The sequence below is a fragment of the Ciona robusta genome, chromosome 8 (assembly GCF_009617815.1).
Source record: "Ciona robusta chromosome 8, ASM961781v2".
In the NCBI taxonomy this organism is placed as follows: Eukaryota; Metazoa; Chordata; class Ascidiacea; order Phlebobranchia; family Cionidae; genus Ciona; species Ciona robusta.
The window spans coordinates 6,562,361-6,584,774 of record NC_143242.1 but is presented as its reverse complement, the minus strand read 5'-3'; the positions used below and the strand labels follow the sequence as shown (position 1 = coordinate 6,584,774).

At 36.5% G+C, this 22,414-nt stretch overlaps 3 protein-coding genes across 5 annotated transcripts; 2 read left to right on the top strand and 1 right to left on the bottom strand.

Annotated features, from left to right (window-relative positions):
• Positions 1-177: 177 nt before the first annotated feature.
• On the bottom strand, positions 178-10,723 carry LOC149732863 (uncharacterized). 2 transcript variants are annotated; one of them, XM_089882818.1, is made up of 19 exons: positions 10,583-10,723; positions 10,264-10,349; positions 9,624-9,807; positions 8,519-8,620; positions 7,124-7,324; positions 6,244-6,397; positions 5,890-6,074; positions 5,378-5,662; positions 5,046-5,215; positions 4,535-4,679; positions 3,949-4,200; positions 3,496-3,672; positions 3,012-3,196; positions 2,395-2,624; positions 1,945-2,155; positions 1,514-1,652; positions 1,111-1,285; positions 627-829; positions 178-298 (listed from the first exon to the last, which is right to left on the bottom strand). In XM_089882818.1, the coding sequence occupies exons 1-19, from the start codon at positions 10,647-10,649 to the stop codon at positions 264-266; spliced, it is 3,186 nt and encodes a 1,061-aa protein (XP_089738944.1). In that variant the 5' UTR covers positions 10,650-10,723; the 3' UTR covers positions 178-263. The 2 variants fall into 2 exon arrangements, with proteins under 2 accessions (XP_089738944.1, XP_089738945.1); XM_089882819.1 differs by lacking the exons at positions 8,519-8,620; positions 9,624-9,807; positions 10,264-10,349; positions 10,583-10,723 and adding an exon at positions 7,694-7,850.
• A 1,573-nt stretch (positions 10,724-12,296) lies between these two features.
• On the top strand, positions 12,297-17,422 carry LOC149732862 (excitatory amino acid transporter 3-like). Its single transcript, XM_089882836.1, has 12 exons — positions 12,297-12,625; positions 13,379-13,501; positions 13,617-13,692; positions 13,833-13,875; positions 14,149-14,280; positions 14,796-14,956; positions 15,417-15,483; positions 15,557-15,691; positions 15,989-16,089; positions 16,331-16,456; positions 16,570-16,704; positions 17,064-17,422. The coding sequence occupies exons 1-12, from the start codon at positions 12,364-12,366 to the stop codon at positions 17,260-17,262; spliced, it is 1,560 nt and encodes a 519-aa protein (XP_089738962.1). The 5' UTR covers positions 12,297-12,363; the 3' UTR covers positions 17,263-17,422.
• Positions 17,423-17,495: 73 nt separating this feature from the next.
• Positions 17,496-22,411, top strand: LOC149732861 (dynein axonemal assembly factor 11-like). Of its 2 annotated transcripts, none has more exons than XM_089882837.1 (10): positions 17,496-17,726; positions 18,233-18,401; positions 18,654-18,739; positions 18,986-19,118; positions 19,497-19,605; positions 19,860-19,963; positions 20,335-20,494; positions 20,783-20,928; positions 21,218-21,404; positions 21,736-22,411. In XM_089882837.1, the coding sequence occupies exons 2-10, from the start codon at positions 18,233-18,235 to the stop codon at positions 21,971-21,973; spliced, it is 1,332 nt and encodes a 443-aa protein (XP_089738963.1). In that variant the 5' UTR covers positions 17,496-17,726; the 3' UTR covers positions 21,974-22,411. The 2 variants fall into 2 exon arrangements, with proteins under 2 accessions (XP_089738963.1, XP_089738964.1); XM_089882838.1 differs by having other exon boundaries at positions 17,519-17,718.
• The last annotated feature ends 3 nt before the right edge of the window (positions 22,412-22,414 follow it).

The following is a 22,414-nucleotide window of genomic DNA, read 5'->3' as shown; positions in this document are numbered from 1 at the left end:
TAAACAGTGGACACGTAAGTGATTACCATGATATAATTTTGTTCGACAAAAAAGGATCCACATGGCTACTGCGAGTTCAACAAACACAGCAATTTTCAAATGCTCTACTAAATTGACTGCAATAGTTACAACTGTACGTTAATTGTCAGTTATCTGCTGAAAGTAATGCACACGATATTTTATTTGCATTTGTTTTATTAAATTGGAATCTCGCTTAAAATCTGCATAAACTTGTTAACGAATTTGTGACGAACGTTCGCTTGTTACAATTGACCAGCCTTGGCGTAGTGGAGAAGACCTGGAAAAGTAATAAAAGAATTAACGTTACTGTGGCTTAAATGAATGCAATTTATGCGTCACTGCTTGCACCATTGTGGGCATATATTTTCATGGGCAAAACACTCAACGCCAATTGCTCCAACCCAGTGGTTACTCACGGGTTGCCTAAGTTGTTAGCCATACGAAAAAACAAACACCACAAAGTTACATATGTGGTAACTCGTAAGCTGGCGCGAGGTGTATGAAACAGAACACCACCCGTGTATTAACGACTGTCGTTTTATAGCCATGCGAAGATATAAAGCAAGTTACATTCATGTATCAATTTTAAATAAAACAATACGTACCAGCAACTGCGGATTGGAAACCAGCGTTGTAATCGGTAGCAACTTCATTGCTGATATAATCGCTTCTATCGTCAGTGTATGCCCCGTTCCTTGCTGGTCCACCGACAAGAGCTCCATACAAAACATGTGGATTGGCGCCTTGCATATTCAAAGCGTTGAAGTCACATGTTTGTACTGGTACAGCTGTCCATGCAGGGCAAGAACTGGAACAAGAAAAATTGTTAAAAATTTGAACATAAAACATTTTACTTTTTGTCCATAATATATAAATATCCGGATGGTGTTAACAATTATCAACGGTCTATGGAAGTCCAGAGCATAATTCTTTGAATGTTCGTTGTTTAGTACCAAATAGGAAACGGAAATAAAAAGGTGTCCCATCTTTCCCACCCCAGTCTACTATAGTTTAGAATCTGGACTTCCGTTTTGTATGTTGCGTATTTCGTACCACGTGATCCTATAATTATTCTTTGTTAAAATTTACCTGGCTCTGTGATGAGGTTTCTGAGGTGAATTGGCACCCATTCCAATGACGTATTTCTGCCCGTTGGTGTTTGAACCAAGCATGTAGTAGATCTGGTTCTTCGCGTATGTAACGTATTGAGATCGCTTCGTAGAATCCACACGGCCAGCAACAGTGGCAATGAAAGCGAAATTGGCTAAAGTGATTAAAATATTAGTTTTTTTGCTCGTTATTTCAGGCGTAGCAATACTTAATAAATTTAGCAAAGTATTTGGGTCGATACTTTCTTAACAGACAAAAATATTTTTTAACGTTTTAATTAAGCACTGTTTCTGATAGAAAACGGACCGAATCCGGACTAAATCTCAGGTCTTTGTCAAGGACTTCACCCATATAGGATAGAATGCACTGTTTCAAATTATACCTGCGTAACGGTTGGGCCCCCATTGGGATTTCCATGTAAGACCGTCAGGTGTCTTTCCAATGTTGTTCATTGCGTTTTGCAGGAAACGATCAACATCGCTCTTGTAATTGTTGTTACCTGTAATCTGAGCCATAAGGACCTGGAAATAAAATGGCACCCTTTAGCATAACGTATTCTTTATTGTTATTTGGTTGTTGTTTAAATACTGCAATAAAGAAAAAATGCGGCTGTCGCTAATGTATTATATTTTTTATGCGTAAAGATTCTTTATTCTGTATGGTAGGCTGCTGGGGTGGGGTAAGATGGTACACTTAATTCTCGATTATCGTCCCATTTGGATAAGGAAATACGGGATATTATATACTAAGAGATAGCACCACTGTACTATATTACATAAATTAATCTATAATCGATAATATTTTATAACGTACCTGAACTCCAGCGTATTTGTTGTCCCATGAAAATTCAGGAGCAACGTTTCCGGCTCCGAAGTTGTTGTAGTTAGTAGTAACAAAGTTAAGGTAGCTAGCTTCGTTTGTAGCTTTGTGTAACCAAACAGCAGCCCACAAAAGCTCATCGTTGTATCCGTTCCATGACTTGTAGTAGCTTGCAACACCGGGTACTGAGAGATGGTAGTTACGTCTGCGAGAACAAATAGTTTAGATATTATGCTGCAACTAAATAAGAGGGTTACAGTTAAGAAATTATTTTTTGGAAAAAACTTATCCTTGTTTGGCGGGGTAACGATAGTCGATAAAACACGGATGTTCTGTTTTATACACCTCGTGCCTGCTTACGAGTTTCTTACTGAACGCAAGGTGCATAGACGTTACTCTAATTTAAATCAACTTATCCCGCGTACTGCCGTTCGAAAAACTAACCTGTGTGAGTTAGCAAATTCAAAAAGCTGTCGGGCGTGAGCGACCAAAGTATTTGAGTAGTTTGGCTTGCTTTGACGGAATACGATTGAGGCTGCAGCAAGAGCGGCTGCGGTTTCAGCTGCAACTTCTGTTCCGGGGTTCTGTGTGTCGATCTTGTATGATCTTCGTACAGTGTTAATTGCATCTTCGGGTCGTTCCCATTTCGCGTGGTCAGCGGCAGGGTCTCCAACCTATAATATGGAAAAGGAAATGAGGTTTGTTCGGATATGTGGCAAAGTTGTTGCAATCCGCATGCATCTGTCCCAGATATTACGTGATGGAGCCTCGATGATGCTATCATGGTGGCGTGTGCCCTTGAATAAGACACTTAGCAAACAACCCACGAGTTGCATATGACTGTATAACTCGTATGCGGGCAAGAGATGTACAAACACCAGTGTTATAACGACTCTCGTTAGTTTACATTTATTCAGGTGCGTCAAACCTTGACAATTTCCAAATGAAGGTTTTCTTTTTATTTTGTCATCATGTATCTATTCCTGGTGGCAAGCTCACACAAGGTGCAGCATTATTCATTGGAATTTAAGCACACGCAGTTACTATTTTTTGTTACCTACCTGTACATAAAGCTCATTTGGTGAAGGATGCGCTTTGACAAAGTAGTCGGTAGCCCATTCAAGTGATTTTCGTGCGTTGTTTAATTCTCTTGACTCAACGTATGCGTCTCTGAACTCAATGAGACCCCAAGCAAGAACAGTTGCCGAGTAAGCCATCGGGAAACCAAACTTAATGTTGTCTCCAGCTGAAAAAAGAAAACATATGATACAGGTTTCTGTACATAGGCATGTTTATGAAATGCATGAGGTGAATGAAACATAACTTCCGCGTTACAAAGACTGTCGTTTCCCATTACGCGAAGCGGATGATCCTGTTCGTATTTTAAACAATTAACAACGGTCTATGGAGGTCGTGAGGATGCGGTTTTATAATTTTTTGAATGTTCTTTGTTTATTACCAAATTAGAATGAAAAAGTTGTCCCATCTTTCCCCACCCTACTATAATATAAAGCGACAGGTTAGAGTACATAACACCGTGCTTACCGTCGTACCAACCACCAGTAAGATCTATTGACTGGTCGCAACCGTCTTTAAGTCCTGAATCGCCTCTCCATGGAATTCTGTTGTTCTGTGGAAGAGGGCCCGACCGCTGAGCCTCGTAGAAGAGGATGGATTTATGGAGAACCTCGTTGAAATCGTAGGTGGTGGTACCAGGGAAATCTAAGTAACAAAAATAGATCTTATTTAGACAAAAGTTAGTTTCAGACAGGTTTCGTTCAGAGTATGCATATTCTCATTTGTTTTTTTCATATAGATTTTTAATATTTTTGAAATAATGATTTCTAATAAACATTTAAACGTTTTTAAACAGTTCTGGTATTTTTCAGGCCTATATATTTCGAAGCCCCTGTGTTATTGACAGTGCACCCCCTCGTGCTAGCGTTAGCTTATGCAGATTTTTATATAGCTGAGGCAAGAGTTTCTATTTTTACTTACAGGGTGATCTGATAAAGTTGTTGGCGTTTGTTGCACTAGATCTTGGAGGGAAAACTGCGTTGACAGCGTTGTTGGCGCATCGGGCTGCTGAAACTGGTGCTCGTGTGGTTGTAGAGCCAGATGGTGGGGCAGTGGCTGGAGCAGCGGTTGTCGTTGTTGTTGTTGTTGCTGCTGTGGTGGTGGTTGGGGCAACGCCGTTGAACTGGGATGTGAGACTGGGTTGGGAGCCAGAGTGACAGAAGTTCACTTTTACTGTTAACAAAGATAGGTTGAATGATAAGAATGTATAGACTAGTGTTATAATATATTAAAACTATATGAGTAAAAATCTCCAAAAATGTTGAATGTTCTCTAACTAGTTACATGGCACTTGAAAACTATTTCAAACAGAATAGAGTCTTCACCCTATTTGTGTGTTAAAAGAAAATTACCAAGCGAATTTTTAAGAGTCAACGTTTGACTACGGTACAGCAGAAATTTGACAAAAGTTTACCATTCGTGTGAGCTGATAAGCTATACGATATACAAACCACCAAAGCTTTTAATACTCTAAGTCTTACAGGATGTGTGTTTATGTTTAACTAACCTTGACTGGGCGCTGTGCTACCAACAGTCATTTGTGGGATCATGAGAATCTGAAGCTGACCGTCAATGTCACGATTGTAACTTTTAGGTTTCAGCAACCAAACATGACCGTTGGCGAAAGGACCTTCCACATTTGCGACGTAACTCTGTAAAATAGAAATGTTGTTTAAGGCTTTTAAAAACTTCTAGTTGAGCGTAGCTGAATGGTTATAGGCATTCGCATTAGAAATTAGCATGCCAAGTTGAATGTTGAATGTTGGGTTCTCGTCCACACTTGAAACTTCTAGCACCACTTAAGTGAGTTATCATGAGTTGTCTAAACTGCCAGTCAAACATTACAAAAAACATCTTCCCCAAAATAAGTATCTACATAGTTACTTGGTAACCCTTGGTCACTGGTAAGCTTGGTAACACATGGTGTATGAAACACAACACCCGTGTTAGAACAACTGTCGTTGCCCCTACCACGCGTTAATAAACAAGTTACATACATGCAATCATTCAACACATACCACAAGGGATTCCAGAGGAGAACTAAAATCAAGTTTGAAAATCCAGTCAGCGTTTTGTCCACGTCTCAAACCATATTTCTCAGCACGAGCTGTGTATTTGAACAAGCCTTGTTCTGTCCAGCCATTTGTGTTGAGTGGAACGTAACCTGGTTTGTCACCGCCGTCTAATGCTGTAAATAATAATAATAATGTTAACTGTATTTGTCTCTTTGGTTGCAGTGTAGTAAAGATTAAGAAGATATTAAAAATGTGTGAGAAAAAGAAACAACATAAAATATGTTTTTGAAAAAAATATCGAGGATCAAATTATTAAACAACGAAGAAATACTTACATTCACAGTTTCCGCTTGGTGGGGCAGTTGGGGCAGGTGTTGTAGTTGTTGTAGTTGTGGGTGCTTGTGTTGTTGTCGTTCGTCTTGTAGTAGTTGTTGTGCTTTGTGTTGTAGTAGTCGTTGTTGGTGGAGGAGCGGTAGTGCTGGGTGGTTGGGTGGTGGGTGGCGCTGTGGTTGTGGTTGTAGTTGTAGAAGCGGTTGTCGTGGTAGGGAAAGGTCTCACTGGACTGATGTTTTGAATGCATGAAGCATCGGTGATCACTCTGTCGTAGAAAACGGCAGTGGCTGGGGATTTAAGACCACGGTAAGACGAGGTATTCGGTAAAAATTGTAAATAAACAAATTGCGTACGTGTTAACTCGTAAGCGGGCACAAGATGAATAAAACGCTCTCTTGTATTAACTGTCGATGCTTCGGCCCTAATAAGTTACTTTCACAACCATATATATATGTTATGATAGCTTGAATCAAATATGTTAATTCATATATGTTGGGTTTATAGCTTGAATTACCTATATATTGAGATGCATCGGTGTTTGCTGGCAAGTTAGAAATATGCATGTAGAATGAGTAGACGCCCAATCTTGAGATATCTTGATTATGACTTTTACTCGTCAATGTGAAAATACGACGATCGGAGCTGACGGCTGCTTGGTTTGTATGTCCGGACTGGATTACAGCACCAGCTGGTAAAGGTCTGGAGAAAAATAGGAATGATTTAGACTAGAGTATAAAGACCTATGCCGTTTATAGCCAAAGTTTGGTGTTGGCGAAACGGGGCCAAATCAGGCCAAAACCTAGGACTTAGAAGAAAGACCTGGGCATACAGAATAGAATAGTCGCCCTAATATTATCTATGCAATTACCTGGCAAACATGATAGCCACTGACCAACCGGATGCTCCTCGGTTAGCAGGCTTAATATTAACACGAGTAATTGCACTTTGTGGCCAGATGTCCAAAACTGCGAACGATGCGCTCATCAGGTCTGGTATATCGCATGCAACGAAATCTGGAAATTCTGTGGAGAAAATAAAAAAAAACACGAAATTAAGTTTTGCCAGTGCTAACATATGGAAAAGTTATTATTAAGAAAGGTCTGAAGATATAAAAGTCTATGGAAACGTTGGTTGTCAAACGGCGTGTAAAATTTGTTGGTGTGTTATATGGTTCTACTATTAACCTGTGTTATAGTGACTATCAATTTCCAGCCACGAAAGAATTTTTGTTAAACAGATCACAAGACAAAAACAAAATTGAATTGCATTTACCATACATGGTTAAGAAAAACGCGGAAGTACGATTTGGACAGAAATGGCTTCGGGTTAAAGTTAGAATTTTTCTATTCTTGGAATATTCTTCACACGAATATTTAGCATCGTGACATAAAACGTGGAGCTAACAGATGGCTCGTTCTATACTCTATGGTGTATTCTACATCAAAACAGAGAGCCATGAACTTTTCGAATGTTATAAATCTAACAGTTCAGGTATTTGTATATCATATTTAGTTTTACTTGGCCGTCAAACGTGTCTAACAATTGTTTACAGAGTTACACCATCTGGTTGGCTCTGCTTCAGGGCGCGGGTAATCCTTTTACTTACGTGGTGTTTATAAACAAAATATACGGTACTAAACTGCATGTATGCATTTATGTAGCATAACACTAGAAAAGGGAAACAAAAACTAAACAGGCAAAATGTGCCAAAAACAAATCTAAATATGCAAAATGTATGATGAACGTACGGTATTCGCACACAGATACACTTCCTGTCCATCCGCAAACTCCAAGAGAATTACACCGACATCTTCTGGATGTGGACGAGGACGCGGAAAGAGCATAATCAGATTCACAAATGGCTTTGCATTTACTCAACTCATTGTTGCCGTTCGAACATTCGAGAAATGAGTAGCGGGGTGTGGCGAGAGGGGGACATCGGTTTTGAGCTGTGAAATAGAATGTTTATTATAAAATTTAACACAAATTTAACACACGTATTTGAAATCTAAAACGTATTTGAAATAAAGTTGTACCATTTGGTAGTAAACGCAAAAAATACAGAGTCATAAATAATCGTGGACCGTAACTCTAGAAAATCGTGGATAATTGTTAAAAAAACGATCAGGAAATCTGAAATCCATTGCTAACGTTACCCCAATTTACCCCACCCTACTATATACACATGTATTATTCACGGGTTTATTTGATTTAACAAATGTAATTAAACCTTTATTTAAAAACCTAATTTATTAAGCCAGATAATATCCGAGTTAATTTAGCGAAATATAACAATTTATGTTAAACTAATTGCTTACCATTTGCGAAGGCAAAAATTGAAGCGCAAATAAGCGCTAATCTTAATAAACTCATCATAAACTAAAATAATTCTTTACTTGTATACGTTACTGTATTGTCTCATCTAATTTGAACTGCTGTGGCTCTGGATGTTTGGTTTTATGCTGGCTGTTAACTTTTTTCCTTCATTCCTTTTACGGTGTTATTGCATTCTCGTGGATGCATGTCAATCTTGCTTATGACGTGACACAGGTCTATTGTGACCTCGGGGTGATTTCACGTCAGTTATGAATCACAGTACCTTTCCTTTGTGTCATAACGCTACACTTTGTTACACGGCATTTTGCTGTGTTACGTCACAGAAGTGACAAGTCACGACTCACATTCGATTTGGGCATGCTAAAATCTTTCCTACGTCACAATAGCTATTTTCTTTCACACTTCCTTCCAGCTAAATGGTAGTAGCATCCTGTGAAACCCTTTAACCTTAGAAACACACGAAGAAAAGTTATTTCGTGGTATTCTAAGTTAATTTATATTAGAAACGTGACTTGAAGGCGCTGTGTACTTTTGCGACCCCGGCATTTTAAAGGTTACAAAATGAGTAAAAAAGGCATAGGCAATTTAATGCTGTACATCTTTTTCTATTGTAGCACCTTAACGTAATTCTGTACCTTTTTTTCTGTGGTAACACTGTAACGTAGTTCTGTAGTTTTTTGATATAACACTTTAACCAACAGATTACAGTTTTACTTCGTTTTATTACTTTGTACTTAAACCGTCGTATAGTTTACAACGCCTATTATTGACCTTTTAAAATGTTATGGGGAAAGCCATAAACTTACTCGCATGTATTGTGCTTGTTGCAAGTGTTGTTGTTGTTAAAGCTGTTGTTGTTGTTGTTGTTGTTGTTGTTGTAGTTGTTGTAGGCGTAGTCACGCCTGTATCTGAAAAAAATATTTCAGGTAATATCTGGCGGCAAAGTGATTAGTCTAGACTAGAGGTTACGGCTTCAAGGCTACTTGCTGCTACCATTGTGGACGTGTGTGTGTTTTAGGCAAGATATTTAACACCCCCTACTCTCTCAAAATAAAAACAAATGATGAGCAGAAAAACAACAGTTGTTAAAACACGCTCTGGATAAAAAGCGTTAGGAAGCGCGTCAGTAAAAAAGCGGGGCTGCCGTAACCAATCCTTATAATTCCTATATTAATCGTGAAGCGTTCCATATTTACCCCTATTTAAAAAAAATCTTATGAATCCTATAGGTCCATATATACAACTTACCGGAAATGTTAATAATGGTTATGGACGGTGGTAATATTGCTTGTGCATGTAATCAAGGTGTACCAAAATAGGCAACTTATGACAATACACATAGTGTGTGATACAATATAATGAATCATGGAAACAAACTACGTCGTATTTCTATATTAGAGGGTGTATACATCACCGGAAGTTACGTCACACACGAAAAATTCATACCAATAGTCTGTTATGGCTCTATATTGTGGAAATTAAAGGCGCTTTTCTCACAAATGCAAGACCATTGCACTACTGGCTTGGAAAGTGGTGTGAGACAATGGATTTTGATCGGCAAACGACTTTATTACTTTTGTTGTTAACCCCAGAGTTACATGTGGACGTGGTAGCTCGTAAGCGGGCACGAGGTGTATGAAATAGAACATCCGTATAATATCGATTGTCGTTGCTCTACCATGAAAACATATATATTCATTTATTACATTCCTACTGATAAACAAAATGACAATCGGATAGGAAACTTTTAAACTTTAAAAAATAGTAGGATGGGGAAAGGTGGGACATGTTTTCATTTTCTTGTCCAATTTGGTAAAGTTAACAAAGAACATTCAAAGAGGTTTCCCATCTTACCCCACAGAACTATAAACCAACTGCAGCTGGTAGTCAATGAATTGAGTATTAACTTACTTTTCGCATCCTCACTCAAGTTACATAGATCACCCTGGCAACAATAATAACACACCGAGTTTTGCGCCGCATCGTTGCAACCGTTGTTTTGGTTCGCCTGGCTTTGACAAGCTTGTGTTTGCTTGCAGGTTTTACTTATGCTTTTTCTGCCGGAGTTGACACGGATTTCATTCATACAGGAGCCCTGAAATGTTACTGGATTAACTAATTAGTTAAAAAATACACAGTGTGACTTTAAAATGCATGTGCATGGGTTACAGTCAGTTGTTTGACTTCACACAACGAGTCGATATGCCTCTAAATTAGATTTTCCCTGGATGGGTAATTGCAGAGTTTTTCATGAATTTACTCACAAACATTAAACTTTATGGACGAATAAGTATATCCTCATTAACGCATATGAAGTACTGTGGGGTAAAAAGGGATATACCGTTAGCAATTAAATCTATATTTCCTGACCGTGTTTTAAACAAATAACAAAGCTCTTTTTGAGTTGCGGGACTGCCGTTTTATAATAAATGTTCTTTGTTTACTACCAAATAGTATGAGAAAAGATAATGAAAACATGTCTCACACCCCAACTATAAGTTATCAAACGTAACTGATATAGGATAGACGCGAAATATGAATACAAACTTACATCGTCACCAGTAGAGCATGTTTGTACAGGATTGGCATTGCATTCCGTGTTGCTGGAAGCACCGTTGCAATTATAACATTGAATTGCTGAAAGTAAAATATGCGTTCATAATAAAAACTGTATTGGAGCAAATGCTACATAAAACCGTAGACGAATGTATCAGCGTTAAATTTGTTTAATTATTCATTCATTTAACCAACTAGTTTCATGGTTCAATATAGCTTTGGAAATTAATTCACTAAGACCATGATATAATACAAACTTTCGTTGAATAAAAATTACACTACGAACTTAAAAAAAAAATATTTAATTTACTCACCGTCATTTAAATTAACAAGTAATGAAACCAGTATCAAAAATAACCATAATTTTATCATTTTCTCCATAATATACTATAATATAACTTTGAAAAACGATATACTGTTTACAGGTTGAGAAGTATTTTGAAATGTGCAACCTGTTTCTGTTTTCCCTTACGTTGCGCGATTTATCGTTGTTCCAAATCACCCATTGTGACGTAGTGATGATGCATGAATTAGTGTGCAAAGAAAACATCAGTGGTGTAATAAGCGTTGAAAGAATATTGCAAACAGTGTAATCGTCTATAGCCTCGGATTCAATTTGGTCAAACCGTTGTCAACTGTTTAAAACACGATTGAGATATTTTGATATTATGTGCGAAAAGTGTCCCGTCTTCCCCCACCCTACTATATATACTGTGGGCCGGGGTAAGATGGTACATGTTTTCATTATCTTTTCTCGTCCAATCTGGTTATACAGACATTTTTAAATCTCTAACCTGATCAAACAAAATTATCTTTGTTTCGTTAATTTAAACAGGCCTTCAAAGGACGACGAATAAACAACTTTAACTAAAATGATAATAAGCAGACTCCACAGCTTTGCGGTATAAAGAAACACAATACCAAAACGCGAGTAAATACACAGCTGGTTTTTGTATGTTTGAGTTAGAACTCGACTATTTGTGGGTGTTGCTCCTTCGGAATGATTGAGCGAAAGAAGCAAGAAAGGATTATTATTAATTCAGATTGCATGTTTTTTGTTCGTGCGCAGAATTGTAAAAAGCAGAGCGAAATTTAAAACTGTGGAATTTCTAAATTGAAGTTTGCGGCGGTTTGTCCAGTGTTGCTGCACGGTGATTGATTACGTTGCACGGTTCAGTGGTTAGAGTTAAGAATCATTACCTCTGTTCAAATTTGTATTGGAATTAGATTTTTTTCTCTTGCACCAAGCCTAGCGGTTAAGTTTACCATGTCTTTTAAATTTAAAAACTAATACGCAGTAAAGTGTCGGACATTTTATGACCTTTTCTTTAGAATGCCCTCAGGGTAATGTAAAGATACTGCCAGTTTAAAACATAAGCAATCTGCATTGTTTAATTCCCGAGTATTTCACGGTGAATAATTGTTTGATAAATTAGAGTTTTTGTTTTAGCCGAACCCAGTCTTGAAGTTTAGTCATGTAGGCAGACACATTACGTGGTGTATATAGTATATATATATATATATATAAGGGTGACGTACTTTTTTTGTCGACAAGAAGTAAATGTCACAAAAAAGGCGGATTGCATTGCCGCACCTTTGCTTGAACTGATCTCGCAGTTCGAACCGATGGGGTTTCGAATCAATGATATAGCAGTGAAATCTAGATCAGAAGGGAGTCAAAATGTAGAGTAGTCGTAATAGAAATTAAATCTATGCTTTAAAGTGGTTTATTGCAACATATATATATGTATATATATGTATATATATGCTCATGTTTCGCAATTAGGGCCTATATAGAGGCAATTCTTAGTACATTCATTCTTCCGACCAGGCATATTATAAATGCATTACATGGAGTTCCCCTTACTCAATTTATTATTTGGCAAACCAAAGTTTCGGGGTCCTATTCATCGGCAGCTCATCTTTACGTAATAGCGTTTATCGGGGTAAAAATAATAAGTCGACACCTATAGAAAGGCTGTTTGGTAAAAGAGCTAGACTCGTCAAAAATTTTAGGTTTTCTCATGATCAAACTTGACATAACGTTTTTTTCCCCAGCAATCGTTACCGTAAAAAGCTTGTCTAAGATCTAGCCATGCCACTAAGCACCAAATTCCGCAATATTGAAGCACCGAGCTGCGAATGCTCTGCAAAATGCTGGAAAGCATTCCTGAAGCGAGAATTGCTCTTGATCCTTACGGTTCTTGCCGTTGTTTTTGGTTTGGTGCTCGGTATCGCAATGAGGGAAGCGAATCTATCCAAACTGGACATCGCTTATTTTGCTTTTCCGGGGACACTTTTTGTGAGAATGCTAAAGATGGTGATCGTTCCGATTATTATCTGCAGTCTTGTGACTGGTAAGCTAGTTTGTGGAAATCATACAAACTCAACGCGTTTTTTAGTGTTTATTGACAAGAATGCATGTGTTGTGTATCCCTTTGGATCAAAAATATTAATTAATCAAATGATTTCAACTAACACTTATTTAAAATGGAATAGCAGTTTAAAGAATTTGTGCTAACGAAGTCCTTGTTATATACGGTCGTAAAATGCGAAATTAAATGATAACCTGTATATATCTTTTTCCGACCACGCGAGGATAAATAAAGCAAGTTACAGTCATCGTTTCAAACTGTACAGTACGACAATAGCACATTGAACAACACAGGCGTCAGTTCGTTTTAACCCTCGTCAATATTTATATTTCCCATCAACCGTTAGACCGTGCAATGGTCTATTCTTTGTTAATGCAAAATTTAGCTCAAAATTCCAGCACTGCACGAACGGTTTCAGGACGTCTATTCATTTTATTGTGATGTGTTTTGTGGTATAACCCGTAGCCCCTTTGTCGTCATTTTACGAGTTTCTTGGCGGTAAACAACTCTTCTGCAACATTTGCTATTTGGTTTTCGGTTTCCCGAGCAAAATGCCATGAAACAGTCACCGTATATAGAAATTATGGGGATACGGTCTTACAATTGTTTGAATATTCTTTGTTTACTACCAAATGGGACAAGAAAATAGAATGAAAAGGTGTCCCATCTTTCTCCACCCTACCCACAAATCCCCAAATTTAAATATTTATTTACGGTATATTTATGTTATTCCAGCTGTGTCAACTATACCGAAGACAGCAGCTTCAAAATTGGGTGGCCGGGCAGTGCTTTATTACATCACAACCACACTTCTTTCCGTAATAATGGGAATCATTCTTGTCGTTTCCATTAACCCAGGTACTGAGTAAAACCTCAAGTAATATCACCCTAACATGATGACACATAAACCGTTAACGCCTATATACCCGACAACAGAAATATATGAACTATTGAACTATAAATGTCTTAACAGGCGGTCGGCTGGTACACAATAGAACAGGCTCCATCCGCAAAGCGGAACCAGTCGACACTTTATTAGATCTTGTGAGGTAAATTTTATTGGTTGCTATTATATACCGTATATAGAACTGTGGGGTCAAAAAGCGTGGTTTACTACCAAATTAGATAAAAAAAAAGATGATAAATGTCCCATTTTCCCCAACCCATGCTTACACTTTTCTTATTACAGAAACCTTTTCCCGACAAACATAGTATCTGCAACTTTTACCCAGGTAAATACAAATGTAAAAGTATATGCATTTCTTGGCATCGATTTTAGATTAACCCTATGTGTGTAACATATGGATCTGTGGGGTAAGATGGGACACTTTTAGCACATGCCCGATACACCGGCATACGGTTTTATAATTCTTTAAATGTTCTTTGTTTGCTATCGAGTGGGGCGAGAAAAGAAAAGAAAAGAAAAGGGTGTCTTATTTTCCCCACCCTACTATACTGTATTCTAAATTTCTATTGTTGTAAAATTGTGAATTTCTGTATATTAGGAATTTACAACAAGAGTTCCAATCACCACCAAAATGAACGTATCTGTCATGGTACAACCAACAATGGCGAATACCACAGCCGCATATATGACTGCTGTATCAGAACAAGACGTGGTTATCGATTATAGACTGGTAAGCGGGGGTTAATAAAGTGATTTTTACTCTAGACTTAAAACTATATGCTACAAAAAAACTGTACATTTTTAAAAGTCTAGAACAAAAAATTTCAATCTAATAACGTTTTTTTGTTGGTCAAATTCAAGACAAACATATAAGACCAATAAAATATTCGTATCTTAGATGTGGTGGTAACGCCCCTTTAAATTTGGAATATTTGCTCCTATACTGCTAGGCATATTTGTGTTTTGACTTGTACATATTATGTAAGATCAATTGAACATTGGTTCGATTTAAACCAGGGGTAACTTGGCTTCAGATGTTTAATGCAGTTGTATTCACTATGAACGCCTGAAGCAGTCTATATATAAAATAATCTGATTTGAACAGGAACTGGCGTTTACCAAAATTCCAAGCATTTTCTAGTTGCGTGCCATGGGTATACGGGGTGCAGTGGAAGTTCGGCTTCAACTAAAATATTTTAAAGTAATTCAACCGTTAATTCAAGTTAAAGCACGTTTCCTTGACAGGTCACTGCATCCAAGTCAGGCTTGAATGCGTTGGGCCTTATCTGCTTCTGTCTTATCTTTGGGGTGATTATCGGTCAAATGGGTAAAGATGGCGAAGTCGTCGTCAAGTTTTTTTCGGGCGCTAACGAGGCTGTTTTAAAAATGGTTCGCATGGTGATCTGGTAAGCATTAAATGCATCTATAGCTTTACGTCTAAACGTGTTTTACCAATGTAGAATAATACTTTTAAAATGTGTTAACATTTAAATAACTGCACTTTAGTGATAACATGGTAGGGGGTAGTGGAACACCTGCCCTAAATTCAGGGTCCTTGACCCACAGAATAGAACTGTCAGTCCGGTACTGAAACACAAAACAGGCTTTTAAAACACAACGATTCTGTCCACGCCCATCAACCTATATAGGAATGTAAGGGCCACGCCTTATATGCCAAACATTATTTCTTTCTTTTTTATCAATAAGCGTGTTTTAACAACTGTTGTTTTACCGTTACTATCCGTCTTTTCGCCTTTGTCAATTCTCTTGTTCTTCGTTATCGTGACCGAAGAGACGAAATCAATTTCATTTATTCATTTACTCTATGCATATTTTACCACAATTATACAACCCTTTTATTTGCAGGTATGGGCCGATCGGTATAATGTTTCTTATTGCTTCCAAGATTATGGCAATGGAAAATCCAAATCAGGTTGGGTCAACTTAAAATTCGAATTTCTCTTAAAAGCTATTGGAAAACTTCTAACTATACGATTTTTCAACAGGAACTTGCTCGCTTTGGCTTATACATGGTAACAGTTATAGTCGGCCTGATCATCCATGGTTTTATAGTTCTGCCGATCATCTATGCAGTTATCGTAAGGAAAAATCCGTTCAGTTATCTAGGCGGTGCACTGCAGGTAATTACGAACTTTTTATATATAGTAAAGTGGAGGAAGGGACGCATTTCCGTTTTTTCTCTTGTTCCATTAATGAACAGTCAAAGAATTATAAAACCGTAGACTTATCCTTACGACTCCTATAAATAGACCGTTGTTAATTGTTCAAAACATTATCAGAATATTTATTGGATAGTAAGCACTAGAAGTGTCCCATCTTACTCCACAGAACTATATATATATTATTTCCTTTGGTTTAAAAAATGCGAAACGGCAATTTAGTTTATTTTAACAATTCATTTCGTTTTCTATTTGCAGGCGCTCCTTACAGCTCTCGCTACAGCTTCAAGCTCTGCAACCCTGCCCGTGACAATAACTTGCGCGGAAAAAAAGAACAATATAGACCGTAGAGTTGCAAGGTTTGTACTATTTTTCCACTGGTTTAAATATGAATAAATAAAACGATAACTGACAACTGTAGATTTTTTAACTTATATCCTGGCAATAATTTAAAATGGCATATACAACTTATACACGCGTGAAAGTATCGCGTGTTTATATATGGGCTATCCTGTATTATTTAGCGCAATCGGAATTGTATATCATATTCGAATTTCTCGATTCGCGAAAATGCAATTTTATATTGGTGACTTATTCCAGGTTCGTTCTGCCAATCGGGGCCACAATTAACATGGACGGGACAGCACTGTACGAGGCGGTGGCTGCCATTTACATTGCTCAAGCTAACGGCATTGTTCTTAACTTTGGTCAGATTATTGCAGTAAGGTAAGTCGTACTTATAACCCATCAGCTTTTCGTGGATTGCATCCACATTTATTCTACTAGTAAATATACGCTATAAAAAGAGTAGGCTTTTGACACTTATGTTCCTTTATTAGTTTAACAGCAACAGCGGCAAGCATTGGAGCCGCAGGTGTACCACAAGCAGGTCTAGTCACTCTGATTATCGTCCTAGCAGCAGTTGGACTTCCTGCTGATGACATTGAACTTATTCTAGCAATCGATTGGCTATTGTAAGTTTCCCCTATTGTATATTTTGGTGTTACTTACATGCATAGCTAACAGATTAAAAATAAAATAGAATACAGCAGAGTAGGGCCTATGTACGTAGGCTACATTTCAGCTCTGTGATATAAGCAGTGTCAGTCTGTATGTGCTCAAATTGGCGAACAGAATAGGCTACCATTTTTAGATAGCGTAGGAATAGGCTACCTAAACCGTAAAGGAATGGATTTTACTACCTAAAACCTATTGTCGCTATCGATTTACGTTTGAACTTATATGGTTCAACTTTTTACGAAAACCGATTGCAGCTACCAAGTTACGTTGAATTAATATAGAACTGATATAAACTGGCACTTTATTAATTAAGGGATCGGTTCCGCACTTCGATCAACGTTTGGGGAGACTCTGTTGGAGCTGCTGTCGTAAATCATCTTTTGAAGGATGATTTTAAACAAATGGACGAGGATGAACTGTCGTCGAGTGATGGTAACGGAAGCACCATTAAGCATGATCATGTATACGATAATGCAGTTATGGAGGTGGAAGAAGCAAGCTCAAAAATGTAACTCGGTGGCGAAGCGGAGACATTTTGTATATTGCAATCTATTTCTTGTACAATCATGTTCTTGTACATGTGTTATGCACTAATTGTAATATAACTTATCGTGGTAGAAATTGTAATAAGATAATAAACTTACTAATCAAACAGTGTGGTTTGAAACAGAATTTTGTTGTTTATTAAAAATATATGATTTCTGTGGTAACCACAGCTATTATTGTGTAAAGACGGGGAAGTCCCGAGAAAGCTGAAATATTTTCAAATTATTTAGTTTGGCTTGCAGTGAGAATATCAGAGTCATTACAGTGATATAAGACACAGTTTACGTGATATATTTGTTTATACTCGTTGGTCTGTTTGCGCAAAGCTGAGGCAGCATAATCGTATCAGTTAAAGATTTATTAAACTCTTTAATCTCTCTCCAAGTGACTGAAACAAAGAAATTGTTTTGACAATAAAACAGGTCAACAAGTAGGTGTTTTTACCGTCTTTTGTTAATATTGACTGGTAATAGAGATGGTATTTTTTAGCTAAGTTACGGATCATTTGTACTAAAAAATACTTATTTATGGGTAAAAACACCCAATTTTGTAAGTAAAAATACACATTGGAGATCAATTTCAGAACAAATACACTAACACTGGTTACAGCCCTGGGTCTGTATAAATTTAGGGTGCTAGTGAAGAGTCTCCTCCCCTCCCACCTCATTTGCTAACCACTAACCCCTAACTCCTATAACCACTAACCACCAACCACTAACAGTTTCCACCAGCCTATTCTGCTATGTACCGGAAGATTCTTCACTAGTGCCAAATTTAATGTCCGCATAAAACATAAATACTACAAAGAGTCTGTACATTTTTTGGTTATCAAAAAACAACATTTAGAGACCAAAATTTTCACTGGCCACCAACGTCACAAAAACCAGACTGGTACACATGATTTATTTGATTGTGATGTAATAACTTGATGCTTAGATGACGAGAATAACTGAAGAGCTTGTGCGAAAACGGGCGGAGCATAACGAATGTGAGATCTTCTCGTTGGAGGAGCTGAGTTTGCATCAGCAAGATCTAGAGAAGATTGAACATCTTGATCGATGGTGTCGGGATCTCAAGATCCTCTACTTACAAAATAATCTCATAGGTTAATTGCAGTTTTCTATACTAAACTATACTGTCCTTATGTTCAAGATTTGCATTTATGTTTATGCTTTCGTCCTGAAAAATAATCTGATAGGCTAAATACAGTTTATACATTAGCTATATCTTACTCGTTTTTTTATTTTTTCTTTATGTTTATGTTTCAGCAATTATAAAAATTATATTATGCAAGCAGAATTTAGTATTTATCCAAGATGTGAGCTTAGTTGGTATTTTTACTTGGATTTTATTTCAGGTAAAATCGAAAATGTTGGAAAACTAAAGAAACTTGAATATTTAAATCTTGCTTTAAACAACATTGAAAGAATTGAAAACTTACAGGTAAATGAAATAGTAGAGCCAAAAATACATTAAATTTTTAGGGTCTTATTAGGCTTTTGAATTCAACCATGGCATTATGGTAAATTTCCATAGGAAAAAAGTCTTGGATAAATTGGCCTTGGCGCCAATTTTTAATTTTAAACAAACAAACATGAGTATTGTACTATCGATATTGATTTTGTTAAAAACTTGTAATTAGCTTTGATTTTGTCATAATTCATATTAATTTATTATTGTTGTTTTTAGGCATGTGAGTCATTGACAAAGTTAGATTTGACCGTAAACTTTGTTGGTGAACTTACAAGTGTAGAAAGTTTAAGGAAAAATATCTTTTTAGAAGATCTCTACTTAACAGGAAACCCATGTACTCAGTTTGAAGGTGAAAAATTAGTTTATACATTCACAGTGGTTGGAATATTGTCTTTATAACCACATGATGCCTGGTTTGAAACTCTATGTAGGCTATGTGTGCTTTAAAAATTAACTTACTAGTAATTGCTTTAAACAGTTGTGTGTACCTATATACAGCCACACAAACATCAACCCCATTTATTGTAAGATGTGAACCTGTATAAGGTATATGAAACAAAATAACCCTGTGGCAGTCTTTTAACTTGTGAAGAGTTGCTTGGCGGTGCAAACAAAACCAAGCCATTCATTATAGTAAATCTACATTCGTTGCATTGCAAGCCAAATTCATTAACAGTCATATTTTTTCTTGTCCCCACCTCTCACACAGTTATTCTAATATATATAGGTTACCAGGAGTTTGTGTTTGCTACCTTACCCCAGTTGAAACGATTAGATGGACATGAGATTGAAAAATCAGAACGAATTAAAGCCGTGCAAGTCTTGGAAAGTAGAAGGTTACGAAACAATTTATAATAAAATATTTTGAACATATTTCCTTGTTGAAAAAAATCTAATAAAACATGTTTAAATTTTTTTTGTAGTAAACAAACAGAAATGTAAGAAAATGTTTTTTTTTTACTTTTTCTTTTGGTAAACCACTAAAATTTAATGTTTGGGCTGAAATGGACGATTTACCAGTTTGTTATATTATGTTAGGTTTGTGTTATTAATTAATTACTTCATGTTTTTAATATTTTGATCAATACAGAAAGCTAATCGTTCAACAACAAGAAAAATACCGAGTGGAAAGAGAAAAACAGAAGAAAGAAGCAAATGAGCAAGGAAAGGCAAACGAACTTGTTATTAATGAAGGTATCAGTTTTATTCATAAATAAATATATTAGATTATTAGGTCAGCATGTTTAGAACATTTTACTGTTGTAATGGTTTTCAAACTACACTATAGTTTTATGCCATAATATTTTACAATATTTTGGTAGCTGGAATGTAATCAACTTGGCAAATTTTCCAGTGAAAACATTAATGTTCTTTTAATTATTTTTATTTTTTCAATGTTTTACAATTTGCACCTTATTGTTTTTTAGATGTTACAGTCCAGACTTTTAAACATAAATGCGTGTTATAACATTTTTTACCTAAAGTGGCTATATGATATATTTTTTGCTTGATTGTATATTTTTAAGCTAATGCTCTAAAATAATAAATGTTTTTTTGTTCTAAAGAAAACCTTAGCAAGGAAGAACTGGAGCAGAAAAAAGACGAAGAATTTTGGAAAGAAAAAGTTGATTTCACTCCTGAATCAAGGACCTCTATTCAAAATAAACTGAAAGAGAACAAAGAAAAAACTCACGACTCTAAGTTTAAACAACCAAAGAAAGAAAAGTGAATATTATAATCAACATATCAATTTATTCATCTCCTGTCTGTTAACAAAAATTGGGGGATTAGCTAAATCTGGCCTATCTAAAACCTAGGCTCTTGTACAAAGACCCTAACTATATAGAATACATAACAAAGCTTTGACTTGAATCGGAAATGCCTATGAAAATAACAAAAAAACACTTTTTTTTGGTAACATTTCATTAATTTTTTTGTTAATTTTGTCGAAATTTTTTGTTAAATTTCCGTTAACTTTTGTTAAATGTGATGTCATAGTGAGTTTTGTTTCAGGAGGGAGCGTCGTTTGTTTAACGAAGAAGGGAAACCAATGAATATAAACGAAGGAAAAGTGGATTTCTCACTCACAGAAACAGAGGATGACGGAGCGTTTGTATTGGATGTTGCTTGTTATAAATATATGGACACTTCACTAATAGGTAATTTATGTGGTATAATACTGTTAGATCTCCAAAAATGTACCCCTCTAGCTCTATTTTTTTATTTGTGAAGTTCTTGTCGAGGACCTGGGATTTATGCCAGATTAGGCTGCTTACCCAATTTTGATAAGTAATAAAATTTCTGACACAGTGTAATGATTAACAATATTAGAAGATTTCCTACGAGGCCAATTTATTTGTATTGGGCATATAAAAAAGGATATTAAAACCGGAGGTTTGTATACATAGAAATAAAGATACATTGTAAGTTTGTATTTTCTTTTCACAGAAGCTGATGTCCAGCCTTGGTACGTACAAGTTACAATGAAAGGCCAACTTCTTCAGCTAAGTTTGCTGGAAGAAGTGAAACCGGACAGCAGCACGGCTAAAAGATCCCAAATAACTGGACACCTGATTGTAACCATGCCAAAACTAGATCCACCACCTGTTCCAGCTCATAGACCAAACTCAGAAAGGTAAAGTTAACATTGTCTGGCGCTGTGGCAAAGGGGTTAGCGTTCTTGCCTCTAACACAGAGGTAATTGATTCAAAGCCCCGCGCTGCTACCATTGTGCGCATATGTGTCCTTCCTTAGACAAGACAATTAACGGCAATGGGTTATGGGCCAAATTTGGCCTTAATTACATGTCCCCGACAAGGACCTCACCCACATATAATAAAATCTATTAAGTTTATAGCCGGTTCAGTTACTCCTGTAATATCTTGGTTTATAAATACAATGTTTCCTACTGTTTCATAACATTTAAATGCAAAATTTTAATACTCAACCATTTTTTACCTATTTAGGAGCAATGTTACCCCAAAAAAGACAAAAAAAGAAAGTCCCAAAGCGTCATCTAATCTACCTCAGAAACTTGAAGTAGACCAAAGCAAATCTTTTGCCTCCACGCTTGCAAGTATTGCTTCTGATTCCCCAAACAAGGAAAACATTGTAAAAAACAAGTTTATCAAACCTAAGGAAAAAATTGAACCCAAGAACTCTGAACATTTTGTAGATGACCCAAATGTACCTCCACTTATATAACTGGTTTAATATTGTAGCTGCAATGTGGGTTTGCCTATACTTATATATTTATTTGTTAATGCATATATTCTGTTGAGTAACTTCTGCTACTTTGCATCACAGATTTAATAATTTGCTATTATTTGTATTTGATACTGTATATTCATCAAGCATTGGACTGTGAATTGAGATTTGTGTGGTGTTACTGTATTATTTGTGTGTTCCTTGTATTTGTGTAGTAGGGTGGGGTAAGAAGGTTCATGTTTCATTTTCTTTTCTCGTCCCATTTGGTAGTAAACAAAAAAATGTTTAATATATATCTGTACCCTCGCAACTCAAGGAGAGTTTTGGTATTTTTTAAAACACCATAGGGAAATATGAGATATTATGGACTGACTGTAACCGTTCCACCCAACAGTACTATGCCAATTGTTGATTGAAATAAAAGGCGAGCGGAAATTG

Excerpts from the sequence above, each read along its gene's own strand:
- LOC149732863 (XM_089882818.1), bottom strand. The coding sequence starts at position 10,649 with ATGGAGAAAATGATAAAATTATGGTTATTTTTGATACTGGTTTCATTA. Across the intron at positions 7,325-8,518 it reads AACAAGCACAATACATGCGA|CTCAAAACCGATGTCCCCCT; the intron begins GTAAGTTTATGG and ends TCTATTTCACAG. Across the intron at positions 3,197-3,495 it reads TACTGGTGGTTGGTACGACG|CTGGAGACAACATTAAGTTT; the intron begins GTAAGCACGGTG and ends TTCTTTTTTCAG.
- LOC149732862 (XM_089882836.1), top strand. The coding sequence starts at position 12,364 with ATGCCACTAAGCACCAAATTCCGCAATATTGAAGCACCGAGCTGCGAA. Across the intron at positions 14,281-14,795 it reads TGGTTATCGATTATAGACTG|GTCACTGCATCCAAGTCAGG; the intron begins GTAAGCGGGGGT and ends TTTCCTTGACAG. Across the intron at positions 16,705-17,063 it reads CTAGCAATCGATTGGCTATT|GGATCGGTTCCGCACTTCGA; the intron begins GTAAGTTTCCCC and ends TTATTAATTAAG.
- LOC149732861 (XM_089882837.1), top strand. The coding sequence starts at position 18,233 with ATGACGAGAATAACTGAAGAGCTTGTGCGAAAACGGGCGGAGCATAAC. Across the intron at positions 18,740-18,985 it reads AAAGAATTGAAAACTTACAG|GCATGTGAGTCATTGACAAA; the intron begins GTAAATGAAATA and ends TGTTGTTTTTAG. Across the intron at positions 19,606-19,859 it reads CAAGTCTTGGAAAGTAGAAG|AAAGCTAATCGTTCAACAAC; the intron begins GTTACGAAACAA and ends TGATCAATACAG.